We start from the raw sequence: 12,525 nt of genomic DNA, 5'->3' as shown, positions 1-12,525 counted from the left end.
AGAAGGTCAAGGCAGAGTTTGCTATAAAGAGATTTCCTGAGCCTGTGTTTTCAGTGCCCTACTCTGAGGGCAGGGAACAGGAGCAGGGGTGGGGCCGGTGAAGGGAAAGAGAAATAGAAAAGGACCTGTCAAGTTTCGACAAGTCTTTGAGACTCCTGAGCTGTAACTTGGAGTGGCCAGTAGGTCATCTAACCACCTCCTAAAGTGCCTTCAGCCCCTCCTCTGCCTAGGGGCAGCACCCAGCATCACCTCTGCTGCACCATCATGGCTGTTCTGACCTGCCCTTCTGAACCTCCCAACAGGAACATGTGCCCAGCCAGTGCCCTGCAAACAGGGCCAAGGGGAGTGCACAGAGGTTGGCATGGGGTCTGTGAGTGCTGACAGGGAAAAGACATGGCACAGGGAATCACTTCCCCAGGAGGAAAATCTCCAGGCAGCAGCATTACAATCAGGGAATGAGAGGAAATCTAAAAGAGCAATGTTGTGGGAGGGAGAATTCAGAAAACTCCGTATCATCCCCTCCAATGCAGACGCCTTCCTCTGAGCAAGTCCCCTTGCCTTCTCTCCCACCCACCAAAGCCTCTGCCCTCAGGGCTGTGGGGTCCAAGCTGTGAAGCACCTCCTCTGCAGAGGAGCCAGAGCTCCAGCAGAGCTGTGGTGCAGCTCTCCAGCCACGGGCCCACTTCCCTCTGCAGAGCGCAGGGGCTGAGAGCAGCTGCCCGGTAATGGTGGTGTCTGGGAGGTGGCGTGCACAGCTGGGGAAGGGGAACGCTGTCCTGAGTGCCCCAATGCCTCTGCCCTGGCCTCTCTCAGCCAGACCCTCCCTGTATTTTTCCTTCTTTCTCCACTTGTCTGTGTGATTGCTCTTGTTGTCCTGGTCTTGCTGTCAGGCTCTCTGGGGGTGGCAGTTTCAGCTGCAGAGTCACACACTGATCCTGTGGGGCCTTTCGTGCAGCTGTGTCCCCTGGGAACAAGTGTCCCAGCCTTCCTCTCATCTGTGAGGCTGTGGACAATGCAGGCTGTGGGGCTGGGGCATGAGCTGGTTTGCCCTTAGCAAGATACCATCATGAAAAAACTGAGGCATCTCCTTGAGGTATCCTTCCAAGCTGTGAGCTGCCCTCCAGAAGGCAAATCTGTCCCACAGCATCTTTGTGTTACCTGGAAGCCCCATGGAGAAGCACAGAGATGCAATGGCCAAGGAAATGCTCTTGGGTTGGTGAAATGAGCCATGTGTGTCCTTGGCTACAAGTGGGCTGCTGAGGCCTTGAGAAAGGGTGGGACATTTAGTGGTCTGCACTGGATCCCTCTGCTCTCAGCAGTGTCTGCTGGCTTTTCACAGGAACACAGCAGTGTGATTGCCCTCAATCACAGAAAGGTGCAAGGCCAGGGCCTCTCGGACTGAGGGACAGACCAGCTCCCCTCACTCTGCTCTAATCCCAAGGCAATCCTCTTGCCTTGCAGGATTTGCTCTGTTCTCCCTGAGTGCAACAGAAATACTGAGGGTTTCTGACATCCCAAAACAATCCTCAAGCAAGAGGGGGGGAAATACTTTTTTAAAAAATACTTTCAGTCTGCCTTCTGCAATCCTCATTCCTTAGCACTGGGAGTGCAGATGCTGACAAGCCCTTCTGCATTAGGGATGGTTTCATCTGACAAAGCTGAATAGCAGGACTGGACCCTGCTTCCACCGTTGCCATGAACTCACTGTGGCACAGCAGGCCTGACACCTCGGCAGCCAGAGGGCAGAGGCCCAGCTCCTCACGGCACATTCAACCAGCACAAACCACAGCTTCAGCCATGGAGCTGAAGGAAGGTCTCCTAGAAAAGGAAAATGTGTGTGTGTTTATGTGTGTTTGTGTGCAGCAAGGGGAGGGTCTGTAGGAAATGGCTTTTAGTTTTGCTCAGAAAAGTCTCCTCTAACTTGTCAATGACTTTTCCTCCTTGCACGGGTCCCCATGCCCAGAGGCAGCAAATGTCTAATGGCAGCTCCATCACCGAGTTCCTCCTCCTGGCATTCACAGACACATGGGAGCTGCAGCTCTTGGACTTCTGGCTCTTCCTGGGCATCTACCTGGCTGCCCTCCTGGGCAACGGCCTCATCATCACCGCCGTAGCCTGCGACCACCACCTCCACACCCCAATGTATTTCTTCCTCCTCAATCTGTCCCTCCTTGACCTGGGCTCCATTTCCACCACTGTGCCCAAAGCCACGGTCAATTCCCTGTGGGACACCAGGGCCATCTCCTACCAGGGATGTGCTGCACAGCTCTTTCTGTTTGTCTTTTTGATGTCAGCAGAGTTTTCTATTCTCACCATCATGGCCTATGACCGCTATGTTGCCATCTGCAAACCCCTGCACTACGGGACCCTCCTGGGCAGCAGAGCTTGTGTCCACATGGCAGCAGCTGCCTGGGGCAGTGCGTGTCTCTATGCTGTGCTGCACACAGCCAATACGTTTTCACTCCCCCTCTGCCAAGGCAATGCTGTGGACCAGTTCTTCTGTGAAATCCCCCACATCCTCAAGCTCTCCTGCTCAGATGCCTACCCCAGGGCAGTCTGGGTTATCATGGTTAGTATCTTTGTGGAATTTGGGTGTTTTGTTTTCATTGTGCTGTCCTATGTGCAGATCTTCAGGGCTGTGCTGAAGATCCCTTCTGAGCAGGGACGGCACAAAGCCTTTTCCACGTGCCTCCCTCACCTGGCCGTGGTCTCCCTGTTTGTCAGCACTGCCATGCTTGCCCACCTGAAACCTCCTTCCATCTCCTCCCCATCCTTGGATCTGGTGTTGGCAGTGCTGTACTCAGTGGTGCCTCCAGCAGTGAACCCCCTCATCTACAGCATGAGGAACCAGGAGCTTAAAGACACATTGAAGAAGCTGATTCAATCAGCTCTTTTCAGCAGCATTAACAAGCTCGTGTCTCTTCAGAAGTGATTTCAAATTCATCTCAGGAATGTCCTGTGCTTTGGGCATTTTGCCTGTGATAACCGTGTCTGTCCATGCCTGCAGCCACTCCGCCTCACCAGAGGCCTGAACCCAGCCTGTCTGACCCAGAGGCCTGTTCACATGTGGCTGGCACAATGGTACAGCTCGCCTCCCATGTCGCATCTCTGGAATAAAAGGGGATTTCCTCAGTGCTGGTGTCTGGAGGTTGGGCTCTTCTGCCAAAGCTGAGGTCAGGCTGAAGAAATTGCCCCCACAATGCTGTGCTGCTTTGCTTGGCTTCTCCATGGGATGGGGAGAGGAGGGCATGGGGCAATGTGTTAGAGAATGGGCCTGGGCTGAGCCTTCACCTGGGGGTGCCCAGTTCCTCTGGAGCTGGTGAATGATTAACAGGGATCTGCCTGGGACATCACCCCATGGCTTTCAGGCACCACAGCCCACTCGCTCTGCAGAGCAGTACCAACAGCTTGGGGCCCTGTGGAGAGCACAGGGAGGGGGTAGGAGTGGCAGGTCAGGCCAGCATGGACAAACTTCCCTGGTGAAAGGCTCTCTGGGGGCAGGGACATGCCTGGAGAAGAGCAAAGAAGCACCTCTGTGCTTCCAGAGCGTTATAAATGACAAAGAGAAATCTATTTCTGAATGCACCAGCTCGGGCAGGCTTTTCTATTGCTTGGGCAGCCGGAGCAGCCTGAGGATCCCCGGGGCCAGGAGTCTTTTCCTGGGAGAGGGGCTGGCACAGAGGGGCTCGCTGGCAGTGGACAATAAGGATGTCTTGGAGACAGGAGCAGCCACTGGCTTCCATCTCCTCATGCCATGGCTGGCCCTCAGCCCTGGGGCTGATGGGGAGGCTGAGACACGTCTCTGCCTCCCAGGAGCTACTGTGACCTTCAGAGGGGCTGGGGCTGTGGGGTTGAGTGTGCAGAGCTCTGCAGTACCCATCAATGGGCACTGCCATGGGGTCAGCCCAGAATGGGCTGCTTTTCTGGGCTGGACAGGGGGGAGATGGGTAGGGGGCGGGAAGTGATGGGGAGAACCAGAGAGGGACTGGGCTGGGCTGGGAAGTGCTCAGGAGAGGAACGCACTGAAGTTAGCTGAGCTGTCTGACCTTGCAGGGTGAGGACTCACACCAGGGGTTGGTGCTGCAGAGCGAGGTCTCATGGAAGGGAGCTGAGACTTGCAGACGCAGGAGAGAGGAGGTTGCTCTGTGCCTTTGGTGCCATGGAGAGTTGGGGCAGGTGCCCCAGGGCATTTGTAACCCCCCAGCGTTTCTCCCTGGCCATTTCCAGCACTGGCAGCACACCCCAAGTTTATGGGTGAATTGTCCTGTTTGGCCATTTCCAGCCTCCTGCTGGGCTCAGTGCTTGAATCCCTCTGCTCCAAGATGGTCAGGGACTGGAGCACCTTTCCCCTGAGGAGAGGCTGAGGGAGATGAGCCTGTCCAGCCTGGAGAAATGAAGGCTGAGAGGACCTCACTGTGGCCTGCCAGTACCTACAAGGACTTGATGGAGAAGAGAGAGACAGGCTTTTCACCATGGGGCATGGTGGGAGGACAAAAGACAGGGGGTGGGAGGTGAAAGAGGAGAGATTAAGCCTGCAGATAAGGAAAGTCTGTTTCAGTGTGAGCTGAGCCAAGCGTTGGAGCAGGTCACCCAGAGATGCTGTGCAGACTCCGTCCTTGGAGGTTTCCAGACTCAGACTGGATCAAGCCATGAACAACCTGGTCTGACCCTTTTTTTTCTGGCAGGTTGGACTGCAGAACTCCCGAGGTCCCTTCCAACTTGAACTGATCCTATGGTGTCAGGCCCCTTCTCTGATGACCACAGAGCAAATGTTTATGGGGCAGGAATTTTCCTGTGCTGTATGTGACCACCTAAACTAACATCTCAGCCAGTGAAAAGAGGTCGATACTACAGCGTGACTCTCTTGGCAAAGACTGAGGGGTGTCGCTGACAGTCCTGGGCAGGAACTGTCTTGGGGGCACAGGGCTCTGGGCAAGACACAAAATGACCTTTTCTTTAAATGCTGCTAGCCTGAAAAGAAAAATGTTTACAAAATGTCAATAAACATAAAACAAAGAAATAAACAGAAAGCTGCAAAGCAAAGAATATGTTTGAAAACACTTTTCAGCTTTTAAATTTTATTGTGGTTGGATGTAGGACCCAAATGCCTTCAGCTACAGGGACACAGACACCTCCTGCCAGTGCAGATGCCCTGGGAACCCCCTGCCCAGCCTCTGCCTGCAGATCCCGAGGGGCTCTGCTCTCCCACACATCCTGCCTGAGAGCTGCCAGCCCCAGGCAAACACCTCAGGTACATGGAGGCCTCTAAAAGCCGCCCTGGATGTTCTATGGTCAGGCAAACAAGGTCTGCCTGGAAAGGTGAACAAATCTGCAACACTGAGAAAAAAATAGGAGCCCATTTTCACCAGCTGAAACAATTGAGTACTTTTAATATAGTGGCAGGGTTTTCCCATCATGCCAGAGTAGGAATTTGCAGGGAGTGCATTAATCATAGGAGGAAAAATACTGATCTCCTGTACTTGCATTATGGCTGCTCTATCTATTATATTACGCTGCATATTCAATCTCCCTTATCTTTCAGGTCTTCCCACCTCTCTTGATTAAATGACCATGTCTAAGGGCATCTTCTCAGCAGACCTATCAGGACATTTGCCCTTCCCATTGCTCTCCCCCTCCCCCTGCTTTTTGTTCATTCAGATACCTCCCAATTATCTCATCGATGCTTTGAGCTTCAGGGACTTAGAAGCTCGCCCCATCTTTCAGAACTCAAATTCACTCTTTAATCAGCTCCTTCATGGCATTTATATCTATCCCTTCCTATCTCTCTGTCAAAAACAGTTCTTGTACGGCTATCGTCGTTGGCCATCTCCACCCCAGGATGTCCTACGCTGTCCCACGCCTGTGCCTGTTTCCCTGCAGGCTGTAGACACACGATCCACTTCCCCACCTTGCTCTCATCCTCCCATGTCCCTACCTGTACCAATATCTCTCTCTGAAACAGAAAGCCATGGGCTGATCGCAGACAAACACCACCACCCCCAGTGACCGGTTGCACCACGCCACTACCCTTCAAGTGACATTTCATCTTCCTCATGCCTAGGCTCAGACTCCAAAGCCTTTCCTTCCTCATGCTGTTTCCTCTACAAAGGAAATCTTCATCCTCCCTGAAACTACCTTTCAAGTGATTGCAGGCTACTACAACCTTGCCCTTGGCCTCTATGCCATGAGGCCAAAGCAGCCCAGGTCCCTCGGTCTCTCCACACAAGCCATGTGATTCAGCCCCTTCACCCGAGCTTGGCAGGCCACCTCTGGACCTTCTCCAGTTCCTCCCCACTCCTGCAGAACATGGAGCCCCACACCAGGTTATCTCAGATGTGGCCACATCAGTGCTGAGTCAAGGTAACTCCCCTTCTCTGGGTGGTTACGCTCATCCTATTTCAGCCCCGTGTGCAGCTGGCCTTACTCATGGTCAGCATGCTCCACTGGCTCCTATAGCATCCCTTGTAGAGACCACGGCCTTCTCCTCAGGCTCACTCCTCAGCTGGTCAGCTCCAAGCTTGCCCTGATACATGGGGCTATTCTTCCCCTGATGCAGGACTGGCCACTTCTCCTTGTCAAACTTGATGAGCTTTCTGTTGGCCAAATCCCAGGGTTTCCCAGGGTCCCCATGAACTGAATCTTCCTTGTGTCAGCTGTTCCTGTGTGCGTGTAGGTGGCTCACCCTGTCCTGTGGTGCCTCTAACAAGATGACAGCATGAGGAATTGAAGGCCATCATGGATAATAAAAGGAGGTAGTAGTTTAATGGCCTTGCTGACCAAGGTAGGAATTCCCAACGCTGCCAGCCCAGAAACACCAAAGGAGGGCAACAGGAAACCAAAGCCAGGGCCAGCGGGTAAAGGGAAAACAGGGGTGGGCTTCTTGAATGACAGGGATTGAGGATGACCAAAGGGAAGAACCTGGGAGGGGGGACACAGGGAATCAGAAAGTTGGAGGTGAAGCAAAGGGTACAACCAGGGCTGTTTGTGGGCACCTGTCAAGTAGCCCTCGGTGTCAGCAGGGAATCAGCATGGCTGGGCACACCTCTGATGGGCCTGCACAGGAATGCAGACGGCTTGGGGAGCAAACAGGAGGAATTAGGAGTCTGTGGGCAGTTCTTGAGCTGTAATCTCACTTTGGTATCAGAGACACGGTCAGATAGCTCACAGCACTGGAGCTTGGCCATGGATGGAAGCTGCCTCTTTAGGAAGAATGGGGCAGGTCAGTGAGGAGGGGAAGGTGCCCTGTCTGTGGGTGAGCAGAAGGAAAGCATGGAGCTCTGCTAGTGATAGGTGAGGAGCCAGATGAGAGCCGATGGATCAGGATTAGTGGGCAGAGCAACATTACCATGGGTAATGTTGTAGTTGATGTCTGCTGTGGACCAACTGTACTAGGAAGAAGCAACAGATGAGGCCTTCTTCCGACAAGTAGAAGCAGCTTCTCATTTGCAGGCCCTGGTCCTCGTGGCAGAGATTACCCAGCTGGACATCTGCCGGAGGGGCAGCACAGCAGGGCACAAGACACTCAGGAGGTTTCTGGAGGGCACCAAGAACCTCCCGAGCATTCAGAGAGGGTGTTAGGAAAGCCAAAGCCCATTTCAATCTCAATCTGGTAATTCCATCTGGACAGGAAGGGCATCAAGAAAGGATTTAACAACAATGCCAGCAGCAAAAGGAAGGCTCGGCAAAATGTGGGCCTGCTGCTAGATGGGGTGTGATGCCGGTGACAGAGAACACAGAAGAGGCCAAGGTACTCCACGCTTTCTTCCTCTCTGCGTTTACTGCTAAGACCAACCTTCAGGAATCCCAGGCCCCCAAGACCAGAGGCAAGGAGCAAGGAAGACTTACCCTTGGTGCAGGAGTCTCAGCTTAGGGAACATCATTGAAACAAACCGCACATGCATAAGTCCTTGGGAGCTGAGGGGATGCACTCATGAGTGCTGAGGAAGATGGCTGATGTCCTTGTAAGGCCACTTGAAATCATGTTTGGAAGGTCAAGAGGATTTGGTGAGGTTCCTGATGATGTGAAGACAGCAAATCTCTTGTCTTGAAGCGTGGCAAGAAGGAGGATGCAGGGACTTAGCAACAATTTAGCAACACCACTTAGCAACAACTAAAACATCAGTGTGTTATCAACATTACTCTCATACTAAAACCAAGACGCAGCACTATACCATCTACTAGGAAAAAAATTAACTCTTTCCTAGCTGAAACCAGGACAGCTGGTATTTTTGTCTCTGAGGCAATTTCCAGCCCAGGTCATCTCTGCTCTGAGCTCTCCCTAACCCTCCTCTCATCTATCTGGCCGCTCCTCGCCCCCTCCCCACCACCCCTGCAGGGCCCCGAGCTGGCAATGCTGCTCTGCAGGGTGATTTGGCTGTGGTGCCTGGGGTCACAGGGCGACTCCACACTGGCCTTGCTGCTCAGGGTGTGGAGCAGCTCCAGCTGGATGGGGATGACTGCTGCTTATCTCCCCACTGCCCAGGGGAGATCCCGTTTTATTACAGAGAGGCTATGGGGCAGTCAGCTCCGCCCCGGTGTTAGACACACTCTTACCCAGGCTCCAGGTGAGACAGAGCAGGTTCATGCCTCTGGAGAAACGAGACAAATCCAAACATTTCTCTAGGAACACAATAACCACAAGTAACAATAATGGTAAAGTTAAATGATAATGACCAAAACAATGATAATACACCAAAGCACCAGGTTTGGATGGGATATCCTGGGAGTCGTTTGCGGAGAGAGATGGAGAGTTGATCACTATTGCAGAAACGTTCATGTAATCCTAATTCCACCCTTGAGCTCCTGGTTCCTCATGCTGTAGATGAGGGGGTCACTGCTGGAGGCACCACTGAGTGCAGAGCTGCCACCACCAGACCCAGGGGTGGGGAGGAGATGGAGGGCGCCTTCAGGTGCTGATAAAGAGGGAGACCACGGCCAGGGGAGGAGGCACGCAGAAAAGGCTTTGTGCTGTCTCTGCTCCCAGGGGATCCTCAGCACAGTCGTGCACATTTTCCCACGAGACCCAGGAGGGTCCCGCAGCGGATTTTTGGAGAAGGGTTGTGCAACCTGGAAGCACAGGGAGGTGGGAAAGTTCTCACGTCAGGCACAGACACTGAAGCTCTGACACCAGAGTGACCCGTTCTCTGACAGCGGTTCAAAGGAGCATTTTTACCTCACCATGAGCCTTCCTTGTGCTCATTTGGGTCATGGCCCTGTGTCCTCGTTTCAGCTGGGATAGATTTAATTTTCATCTTAGTAGCCGGTATGGGGCTGTTTTTTGGGTTTAGGATGAGAACAATGTCGATGATACACTGATGCTTTGGTTCTTGCTAAGTAGTGCTAAGCTGTTGCTAAATAGGTGCTAAGTGGCGCTCACACTGGTCAAGGACTTTTCAGCTTCCCCTGCTCCGCCGGGCGCACAAGAAGCTGGGAGGGGGCACAGCCAGGGGGAGTGCTGACCCAGACTGGCCCAAGGGCTATTCCATACCATATGACGTCATGCTCAGTATATAAGCTGGGGGAAGAGGAAGGAAGGGGAGACATTGGGTATGATGGCGTTTGTCTTCCCAAGTAACCGTTACACATGATGGAGCCCTGCTTTCCTGGAGATGGCTGAACACCTGCCTGCCGATGGGAAGTAGTGAATGAACTCCTTGGTTTGCTTTGTTTGCGTGCACGGTTTTTGCTTTGCCTATTTAAATGTTCTAATTTATTTTACTTCAGTTATTAGACTGTTCTTATCTCAACCCACGAGTTTTCTCCCTTTTACCCTTCTGATTCTCTCCCCCATCCCACTGGTGGGGAATGAGCGAGCGGCTGCATGGTGCTTAGTTGCTGGCTGGGGTTAAACCACGACACCCTGGAACACGCCAGGAGCACAGGCACCACCGCCACCGGAGGGCAGACACGCGCCATGCCCCGCCCACCAGCTGCCAGCAGAAGTCCCGCCCCTTCCCAGCTGCCTCAGGGGCCATTTGCCCCGGAAGGCACTCCCCTCTACGGGTCACGTGCTTGGTTGTGATTGGCTGGAAGGAGTAGCCAGCCCTTCTGGTTGACCCGGAAGTACATCTGACCCAGAAGGCTCTTCCCCTGAATACACCAGGGCTGCCATTTTGTTTTGACCACCATTTTGTTTTAGGCTGCCATTTGGGGGGTGGTGGTGCCATTTTATGACGTGGTGCCACCATTTGACGACAGTGAGCTGCCATGTTCTTAAACATCACACTGCTCTGTGATTGGCTGACAGCAATTGCTTGAGAGCATCAAACCCACGTCTTCTCAGGAAATCCTGTGATTGGCTGGCAAGAGGAGCCTCCCCTCCCGCTGCGCCCAGAAGCAGTCGGCAAGGGAAGCCCCCTGTCATTACGTACAGGGAGGCCGCCACTTGTGACAGCCTCATTCCCCACAGGTTCTCATACTGCACTGTGGTTGGCTGGCAGCCATTTCTTTGACACTGTCAGACCCATGTGTTCCCATGCATCCCTTTGATTGGCTGCCTGCCTCCTTTGGACAAGGACGTGCTCAGATACAAAAATATGTACATTTATATACAATATAAACATTTTTAGAAATATATCTAAAAGTGAGTGTACAAATAAGTATAACTATATTTTTATTTATTTATGATTAGAGACAGTATTTTAAATACATACACTTCTCTACACATATACATGTGTATGCATTTATATATAGATATGCAAACATTTATAAAGGCAGAGAAATTGAATCTATATAGCCATTGCAACATAGGTATGAAATGGATAACACCTTCTTTAATAAAAGCTACCGGAAGGAATAATCAGAGTTTAAATGTGAATAGAAAGCAAAGTACAAGGGTGGGTCGAGGTCCCCCACTTTACCAGCCTGCAGAAGAAGCCCAGACATGTCTGGGGTGGGGGGAACCTCAAGAGGGTGGGGAGGACACAGCCAAGCTGGAACATGCTCGAGGGCTATGGCCCCCTCCCAGGAGGCCACCAAGGGGCCCTTGGCCCAAATCCTGTCAGCATACAAAGAAGAGCCCAATCCTGTGAATTGGCCTAGGAGGACCCCACATCCCAGCCCGGCCCAGCAGGATGGCCACGCAGGGTGAACTGGGGAGGACTCTCAGCTTTTCTCTCTGCTGCAAGACACAGGCAACGCTGTCTGCGAACATGAAAAAAACAGGACAAAATGCCAGCTTCAGAAGAATATGTGCATGGGGACCATATGGAAAAGACCCACAGCGGATCTGAGCAAAGACCATGTGAACAAGAGGAACTAGCCAATGAGCCCATGAACAGCAAACTGGATTTTGAGGTGCCAAAGAGAGGAGAAGGGTGCTGGTGGGGAACTCCCTTTCCTCAGGGTTGTGGGGGATCTGACAGCTACCTGTAAGACCAGTGTGGGGTGTGGGCTGGTGATACATGTGATTCCTTGTCCTGAGGTTGATAGCCTGGTTGACTGCTTCAAAAAGCTCTGGCTGACTGAGTGAGGGGAGAAGTCAGGAGTGCGCTGGGACTTGTCCAGGTCCACCTGAGCCAGACCAGGCAAACCCAGTATGCTGTGTCTATGTCCTGTCAAAGGATGGGGAAGGGAGTGGTGCCGGTGGATGGAAATGTATTGAATACTGTAGGACCTGAGCAGGATGCACACGGTATGGAATAAGGGGTGGAGATTGTACTGGGTCTGGCTGGGATGAAGTTAATTTTCTTCTTAGCAGCCCCTGTGGTGCTGTGCTTTGCCTTGGTGGCCAAACCAGCTTTGACAGCACACCGACATTGTAGCTACTGCTGAGCAGTGCGTGCACAGCATCAAGGCCTTCTCTGTTTCTCGCTCTGCCCTGACAGCGAGGACAAAAGCCGGGATAGCTGACCCCAACTGACCAAATCGATATTGCACGCCATATGATGTCATGGTCAGCAATAAAACTGGGGAGGAGGGAGTGTTCTCCAAAGTGTCCTTTGCTCAGAGACTGGCCGGGCGTCGATCTCCTGCTGTGAGTGCTTACTCCTCCACTTATTAAACTGTCTTTATCTCGACCCATGAGATTTGTTTTCTCGCTTTTGCCCTTCCAGTTCCCTCCTCCATCCCGCTGATGGGGAGTGAGCAAGTGACTGGGTGGGGGCTGCCACATGAGGTCACTCCGCCATGTCAGCACATAGCAAATAGGTTGGTATGTGCTTGAGTAGATGATTGATAGGCTGAGAGCTGGCACATGGCTTGTGTAAGTGGTTGTGAGATTACTGATGCCTGAGTAGCTGATAGGCCAAAAGCATGCATGTGGCTTGTGTCGGAGCTTGTGAGGTCACTTGTGCCTTTGTATCGCATAGGCGAGTGGATAGCAAGTAGGTGGATATGTGGTGGTCAGGTCACCGGTGCCTGAGTAGCTGCTAGGCAAGAGGGAGACACATGGCTTGGGTATGTACTTGTGATGTCACTCTTGGCTGAATAGCTGATAGGCCAGCACCAGGTGCATGGCCCTGATAGGTGCTTGTGAGGTTGCCGGAGGCTGAGTACCCCAACAGCAAGTACATGGCAAATGGGTGT

At 52.6% G+C, this 12,525-nt stretch overlaps 1 protein-coding gene across 1 annotated transcript; it reads left to right on the top strand.

The window, feature by feature from the left end:
- Positions 1-1,972: 1,972 nt before the first annotated feature.
- On the top strand, positions 1,973-2,932 carry LOC309603873 (olfactory receptor 14C36-like; the record flags this gene model as incomplete). Its single annotated transcript, XM_082338760.1, has 1 exon — positions 1,973-2,932. The coding sequence occupies one exon, from the start codon at positions 1,973-1,975 to the stop codon at positions 2,930-2,932; it is 960 nt and encodes a 319-aa protein (XP_082194886.1).
- Between the last annotated feature and the right edge of the window lie 9,593 nt (positions 2,933-12,525).

The sequence above is a fragment of the Platalea leucorodia genome (assembly GCF_965183815.1).
Source record: "Platalea leucorodia genome assembly, contig: HAP1_HAP1_SCAFFOLD_228, whole genome shotgun sequence".
Taxonomy (NCBI): domain Eukaryota; kingdom Metazoa; phylum Chordata; class Aves; order Pelecaniformes; family Threskiornithidae; genus Platalea; species Platalea leucorodia.
Note: the sequence above shows the minus strand (reverse complement) of the source record. Positions and strands in the feature narration are given on the sequence as shown.